The sequence below is a fragment of the Austrofundulus limnaeus genome, unplaced genomic scaffold, assembly GCF_001266775.1.
Source record: "Austrofundulus limnaeus strain Quisiro unplaced genomic scaffold, Austrofundulus_limnaeus-1.0 Scaffold0, whole genome shotgun sequence".
In the NCBI taxonomy this organism is placed as follows: Eukaryota; Metazoa; Chordata; class Actinopteri; order Cyprinodontiformes; family Rivulidae; genus Austrofundulus; species Austrofundulus limnaeus.
In genome coordinates, this window is record NW_013952402.1 from 5898622 (window position 1) to 5906370 (window position 7749).

At 38.0% G+C, this 7749-nt stretch overlaps 1 protein-coding gene across 1 annotated transcript in view; it reads left to right on the plus strand.

Annotated features, from left to right (window-relative positions):
* The first annotated feature begins 1570 nt into the window (after nt 1-1570).
* The window catches only part of LOC106534919 (transmembrane protein 26), a 10515-nt gene continuing 4336 nt past the window's right edge, over nt 1571-7749 (plus strand). Inside the window, exons 1-5 of the mRNA XM_014031754.1 lie at nt 1571-1808; nt 2392-2488; nt 2654-2743; nt 4970-5169; nt 6354-6433. Of these exons, the coding sequence (XP_013887208.1) occupies nt 1618-1808; nt 2392-2488; nt 2654-2743; nt 4970-5169; nt 6354-6433 (658 nt within the window). The 5' untranslated portion in view covers nt 1571-1617. The remainder of the gene's footprint in view (nt 1809-2391; nt 2489-2653; nt 2744-4969; nt 5170-6353; nt 6434-7749) is intronic.

The following is a 7749-nucleotide window of genomic DNA, read 5'->3' on the forward strand; positions in this document are numbered from 1 at the left end:
GTTTTTAGTGTTTTATTTGTCTTTAGTGCAGCTTGGCTTTTGCTTTCTTCTAAGACACAAGTTTAGTTCAAAACATGCAAGAAAATTAATTTAAAAAATCATCACAAAAAAACAAGATCAAAGTCCTGACCTCACTGTCATGACGTTAGCTTGAGAAGACAAAACGCTGAGGCAGTAARAATCAACAGATGCACTTTGACATGACCTTCAAAATAACTTAAAAGTTTCTCTTCACTTTTCTGCATCACGTGGTTTTTGGTTCCAGATGGCAGTATTTTAGAAACTGCTGATCCAGTGGGATTTTTACACATAACTATCTCCAGGGTTTAAAGAGAAAAAAAAAGTTTAAAAAAGGAGAAAACATCCAGGAACTGGCAAAAAGGCCTTGCTGACGTCAGAGGTCAAAGGTTTTGCAGCTTGGCTTATGACAGAAAGGCTCCAGATTCAACAAAATTGGACACATAGAAACTGAAAAACTGATCCGATGAATCCTGGGAGATGTTTGTGCGGGAAAATCTCTGGAGATCAACAATTTCTGAAATACTCAGACCTGCTGGCACCAACATCATTTAATGTTGTTTAAATGTTGAGTCCTCACTGATGACTCAGTTCATCACAAAGTCTGTTTGCCTAAAAAACACGATTTRCTGATTAACAAGCAACAAAACAAGTGTAATAAAGTATGTTTATATGCGCATCTGTGTATGTGCACAGTCAACTTTTATTACTGATTTTACTTTTTTTATTGAACTATTTTTTTGTTTCTGGTTTGTTTTTCTTGTTTTTGTTTTTGTTTTCTTGGTGAGAGCCCTGCTGTTTGTGTTYTGGGAAAAGAAAAAAAAATCAGGCAGGTTTGTTAAAAATTTTTTTTATTAGTTTTATTTTTTAATTCTGTATTTGTTCTGTGAAACCGGTCCAGAGTTCATCTTAGTTTTTAATCAATCCACTGATGGGAGAGATCCAGGGGGAAAGATTCAGAGTTTTTTAGCTTTGTTTCAAACAAAAAAAATGTTTTATTGAGAAAAAATAAACCAAAAAAGGTAAGTCACTCCACAAAATGAAGAAAAATCTTTGAAAAGTTTCTGTTTTTGTAATTTACATCTCCACTTAACAGAAAACAAAACAGTAAACTTTATTTCTAAACTCATTACAAACCCATAAAACTACACGTGATGAAATATTTAAGCAGTAGTAATCTCATGCCATTTACATTAAAATAGCATGAATGTCCATCCACCACAGGCTCCAGCTGTGGTCCTGCTTTATTTTACTCTCAGGAATTCAAAACCTCACAGGATGTGTTTGTTCTGTTTGAAGCTCTTCCTTTTGTGATATTATCCTCATGTGTGCACAAAGTGGTGATGTCAAATTGCCAGACATAAATCACACACGAAGAAAAAAAAAGTTCTGAATGAACCCTCAGACCCAGCTCAGATTACACTCAGCAGTTATCAGAAACATCCACTTTCTCTCTGTCAGGGCAGGAAGAAGAAAAGAAAAGAAAAAAAAAATCTCGAGGCGGAGCTACAAACTTTAGGGACTTTTTTAGAGAACGCCTGCTTTATTGTGTCTGTGTGAGAGCAGCGGTCAGCAGCTGGGCGAGACCTGAGGAGCATCATGGGCCTTTTCAGCTTCCTGAGCGTGATCATCACCAGAACTCTCTTCATCCTGGTCTCTCTGATCGGTGTCTGGAGGGTGGCGTACGTCAAAGAAAGCCACTACTACTGGTTTCTYACATTCCTCTTCCTGCCGCTCGTTGTTGAAATGATAATAACTCTGAGGAACCAGGAGGGGAAGGATTACAAATGGTAAAAAAAACACTTCTAAATGTGTTGTCAAAATTTGAATTTGAAAAGATGCAATCAGATGTTGTTAACTTAATTCCTTTGCTTGGCAAATGTGCACCATGGTGTCTAGAATAATCTAAGCTGTTGCTGTTTTTAATCTCTTCTCTGTGCACCCCTGCATCCTGCTTTCATGCCTGCATTTGTCCCGGGCCAGTGAAAAGGAACTGCAACTGTCATTTCAGGAAATTTAACTCCCCAAACAGGATCCCTCCAGCAATCAGGCAGAACTGTTTGTTATCCGTAATAAAAAAAAACTTTTTAATTCAACGGGATGTCCTGCGCACGAGAAAGATGATCAAACAGATATTTGTTCTTTTCCTTGTCAGTGGAGTTGAAAAATGTTTATTAAGCCTTTTAAGGGACCATAAAATGTGATCAATAAAGGGTTTTATTGATGAATCGGTGGTAAGAGATGAATGTTAAGAATGAAGATGGTTGTAACAAAAAGATGAGCAGAATTTATTGCTATTGTTACAGAGAATCTTCACATTGCATCGGTTTGGTTCAATAATCTGAATCTGAAGTCCTGTTTGTTCTCCCGYAGGTTTTCTCCAACAATCCTCCTGTTTCTCATAAGCATCGTCCCGTCCATCTGGATCCTGGAGCTTCACCACCAGCAGAACAAAGCTGCTGACAACAAGGTTCTTCAAACCAGAAATAAACATTAATGATGCTGCCTGCTGATTTTAGAATTCTCTGCCTCTCAATCTGCAGTTTCTGTCCACATTTTATTTTTCTGATAGCTTTAGCATTCGTAGTAATAATAATAACAGCAGTCCATAATTGTTTCTTTCCTCTGTTCTCAGTGCAACTATACTGATGGGGTGGAAAATCTGAGCAGAATTCTCAAGACGAACGCGACGTCTGAAAATTTCACCCTGCCCTCTTTGTTGAAGGTAAGAGACCAGAAACTTGGATGTTCTGCACTCAGATGATTCTGGATGTTTTCTTTGGAAAGCTGCACTTCTGTAGGAACACAACAGAACGCCTTCGAGGAAGTGAAACCTTTATGGTTTGCATTTATTTTTCGAGTTATCTGCATCTGATTTGTGATGCGGCTTGATTTTTGGCTGAGTCACGTTTCAACCTAAAATGTCATCATTCTAATCGTTGTCAGTTTCCACAAGAAAATTTGACTTGTCACGAGTCGAACTCTTTTAAAGGAGGTGACGTTAAATGCTGTTTTTGTTTTAAAGCAATTCAGCTGTTTTCTGCAATCAAGTTTAAGTAGTCAGCATCTTACCTGCAGTGGACAGAAAAGTCAAAACAGTTACAGAGAATCAGAGATTTTCTTAAAGCTATCAGTTACTGAGCAGAGGACCCATTAAAGAGCAAACTGCCACCTTTTAGTTTAACCCTCAAAACCCTATAGATGTTCAATAGACCATTTTTGTGTTGTGAGTACTGGTAGAGCCTATAACTGCAGGTTACAGGTCAACGAGAAAATGTTGAGGCTGCTACGAAAATATCAATGGAGTTTTAATTCAATAAGCTCGAAAMGCAGATTAATAACTTAGATATTTTGGAAAAATCTCATCTATGATCTAAAGGGAAGTTAAACAAAAATCAGTTTAGAGCAAATACATCGAGTCTGGCATACATTTGCCAGTGGTGTTTGCATAGCAACATCAGCATTTTTTCCCCCAAAAAATGTGTGAGCTCCACTTCAAAATGGTCTATTGTGCTGTATATACTTTATATTAATTTGCAGATGATCACACAGACTGGATACTGTTATTTGTTTGACAGATTCGAGCAGAATATATCACATTAGACAGTGTGCAGTGATCTAACTCAGTGGTTCCCAAACTTTTTGTCTTCTGACCTAAAAAATATCYATGGCAAAAACTTGTGACCCCAAATATTACTGGTCTGAGTACACAAACTTAGTTAATAATCCTAAAAACACAGGCTTTTTGACAATCTAAACAGCTTGTACACAAATATAAATACTTATCTTTACTTATTTTGTGTTTTTGTAATAATTATAGGGAAAATATTACATCGGCAATTATTTTATTACCCTTTAAATTGATTTCTGGAGATTATCCAAGGTSCTTCATGACCCATAATTGGGTCCCAAGCCCAACTTTGGGAACCAAAGTGCACTGGTTACCAAACTTTTCAGCTTTTGACCCACAAAATAACAGTAGCAGAGACCTGTGCCCCCAACTACTTTTGGATGATAAACATTTGTGTCAGGTCAACAAAACATGGGAATAGTAACAATTTATCCATTTTAAATACACTAACCTCACTCCTTTGTAACAACTAGGGCAAAAATGTAATTAATTCAGAAAATCTTTTCAGGACCCCACCTTGATGTTTCAGGACCCCACCTTGATGTTTCAGGACCCCACCCTGATGTTTCAGGACCCCACCTTGATGTTTCAGGACCCCACTTTGGGTCCCGACCCCAACTTTGGGAAACACTGATCTAACTTATCCAATGTTTATCCTTTTATTTGTTTCATTTTGTTTTGATAATAAGTCGTCTCACCAGTCAAGGTGAGCCTGTGATCGGAAGGTCGCTGGTTCAACTCCCCCCGGATCGACCAGCCTTTAGCAAAACCCTTAACCCCTCAGCTGCTCCCTGGGCACCTCAGCCCTCTGCTCCACATGTGTTCTCACGTGTGCGATACAGAGAATTAGYTTCCCCATCAGGGGATCAATAAAGTATAAAAATAAGAAAATGTAAAATAAACAACACTGAGTTGTGTTTCTTTACTCGTTGCAATCTGAAACTACAGACATGGTGTCTACATTTAAAAGATAAGTGCTCAATAAATTTAAAAAAATTGCAAAGTATGAATATTTAAGTTAACCAAATGACTGCTTTTGTGGCCACATAACACTCTGAGCCAGCTGACCATGTTTCTGCACATAATGGACCACATTAGGATACAGTGTGTTTCTGCGTTTAGCTTTCTGACCACTGAGCTGTTTGCAGGGATCTTTGTTGGTGAATCTTTTACACAAACAAACTCATTTAAAAAAGTCAAACAGCTTCCAAGTTGTGTTTTTGTTTTTCATCKAGAAGAATCCTGACTGAAGTGATCAAGGTGTCGCGGGAATGTTCTTAAGTTCAAATCCATATCTGCTCTTCTCTTCTTCTCTTCCAGAATGTTAATGAGGCGCTCTGTCCAAATAATTGGATCCTGGCTCTTCATCAGATCCTGCTTATCCTCCTCATCTTGGGGAAGTGGCTGCTCCCCTTGGGAGACGGGGTGACAAAAGACCAGCTGTCTCAGCTGCTGCTGATTTTTGTGGGCACGGCAGCGGACATCCTGGAATTTACTAGTGAGACGCTGAATGACATCACGTACGTTTATTCCACACGTTGTYCACATTTCTCAGCTTTTCAATCAAATCGTTTGAGTGAGCCATGAAAARTGCGTATTGAGGCACTGGGTTTGTGTGGAAAGGTTTATGAATAATTCACATCTTACCTGTTACAAYCAGCTCTTTAAAAATCCTCTGTCCCTGTTTATATGATGCTATTTTTAGGTGAAACCTCTACATTCCTGCTGCTTTCAGGCTGTTTGTGTTTACACTATAATTTTCTCTGACATCAAAACTTTCTGATTGCATGAGTTAAAATGGAAGTTTGGTGTGAAATTGTGCACTACAGAAGACTGCAGTCAATGATGTTTTTTTGTTTATTTTATTATTATTATTTTTTGCATGAGTAGATGAACAACAGTAGCAATGGCGGATAGCAGAGTGCTGTTTATGCTACTTATCCTTCATAATGTGTAGGAGCAATCCATCTTTTGTCCAAACGAACATGGGCATGTGCATCGTTTTAGTGCTTGGGACTGAAGAGTCTTACATGTGTGCGTGTCGTGGAAATACAAAAATCACAGCAACAGCTTGTGACCTGGCATGGAAGCTACAACAGATCCAAGCACAACAGTGTAACACACACGTCACACTGTATGGGTTGTTTGTAAATTACACAGATTTTACCCCATTTTGCAGGTGTACGGACGTAGAGAGAAATCTCACAGATTTTTTCAAAAACTCAGCTTCAAATTTATTTTACGCCTCAGAGTCTGTAGGTCATTAAACAAACAAACAAACAAAGTTAGATAACCATAACAAAAAAATAGTTGTCCACCTCTCCTCGTCCTCCTTTCCCTGCTCCTCTGCGCTGCAGGCACTGTTACCTCTGCCTCACGTTTTGCAGATTTTTTTTTTAATTATGGAATTTTGAGGATCAAGATTCAGGTAAGCGTCAGAATGGGTTGACATGTATGGTGTAAACATGTCAACATGGGGAAAACGCTAACGTCTCCAGAGACTCTTCTCATGTAAACCGAGCCTCTGTTCAGAGAAATACTTTGTTCTTGGGAATTTTCAAGTTTAAAGTAAAAAAATAATCAACCTACTATCATCTACAGCAAGTAAGATTAATTGTTTGCAGCATTTCCACAGAGCCCTACTTCAAAATATCCTTTTTTTAAATGTTCAAAGTGTGGACTTGCATCTGTCTGTCTTTTGCAGAGACACTTCTCCTGAGCTGGTCTACATCATCTTAGCTGTGTGGTCATGGAGCATGTTGCAGTTTCCCTGTCATCTGAGCGGTCAGTAACTTCAGTGCCTATTAGGCACTAAGCAGCGACACTAATGTGGGAAAAACTAAACAATGTTTATGAGTGAAACCTTCGAGTTGTGTCCGGGCACAGGCTCAAAGTAAACAGTGAACAGTCACTTGCTTTCATCTTAGTTGCAGTGTAATTTATTTCCTTTTTAAACCAAAATCTGCTTTCACTTCCCATGAGTCATGAATCCCCAGGGCTCTATCATACAGACAGGTCYAAACCTGAAGCTCTAAAAAAACAGATTAAAAACCAGGTCTGCATAAAGACTGGTTATCTTTCAGCCTCACGTTATCGACTARACTGTGGTGAAACAAGGAGCTTTTAACAGGAAAAGTCCTGCATAAAAAACACAAGCATACATCATGAAGTCTGAGGAAGCAAATAGGAAAAGAGCTACATAAGTTTATTAGAACAGACCAATTCTGACTTGTTCACACTAAATGGATGCTGATTTGTTACTCTTTTGATGCAAAGATATGAAATACCACAGTAAATGGTAGAATACACAGAATTTAACTGATTTTGGGGGGAATGTGTTTGTGTCTGCTTGTAAAAGTTTGTCTTTTTTGTGGGCGGATTTTGTTTAAGGACATTGTAAACATGCAAGGTGTTGGCATACAGAGACAGTTTGTTCCAACATGTGAGGTTCTGACTCAGTCTTTACCATAGATAGCTCCTAATGAGGRTGTTTTCCTCAACTGTCTTCAGATGTTTGTGGTTTTACAGCAATCTTAATTCATTGATTGTCTGTCCACTTTTCCTGAACAGTGGTTCAAAATGTTAATTTTTGTGTCAATATGGAAAATCTTCACAGTTTCCCAAAATAAAGTTTAATTTTTATTAATAAATATGTGATGCAGAATAAGCAGAACTGCTACTAAATTGACTCTCCATAAATATTAAACTTGTTTTCCCCAAAATAAAACCACATCCAACTAAAACTATCCAATTATAGATCAAAAATAGGGAGGATTGTGGTTGTAAAACCAAAACAAAACATTTTTTGTGAGTCATCCAAACAAAGTCCAGATGTGCTGCATCTGGACTTCTGAATCAGAGCTGTTCATTACCAAAAACAACAGACAATTAATCCCAAGCCGTTTGATGTTTTTCTTTGTTACTGTCAAATCACAATCTAACACTCAGAATCAAATTTCCCAAAAGGGTTGCTTACAGTTCCTTTTAAGTGCACAAGTATATACAGCGGGTAAAATAAGCATTGAACACGTCACCATTTTTCTCAGTAAATATATTACTAGAGGTGCTAATGACATAAATTTTCACCAGATGTTGGTAAC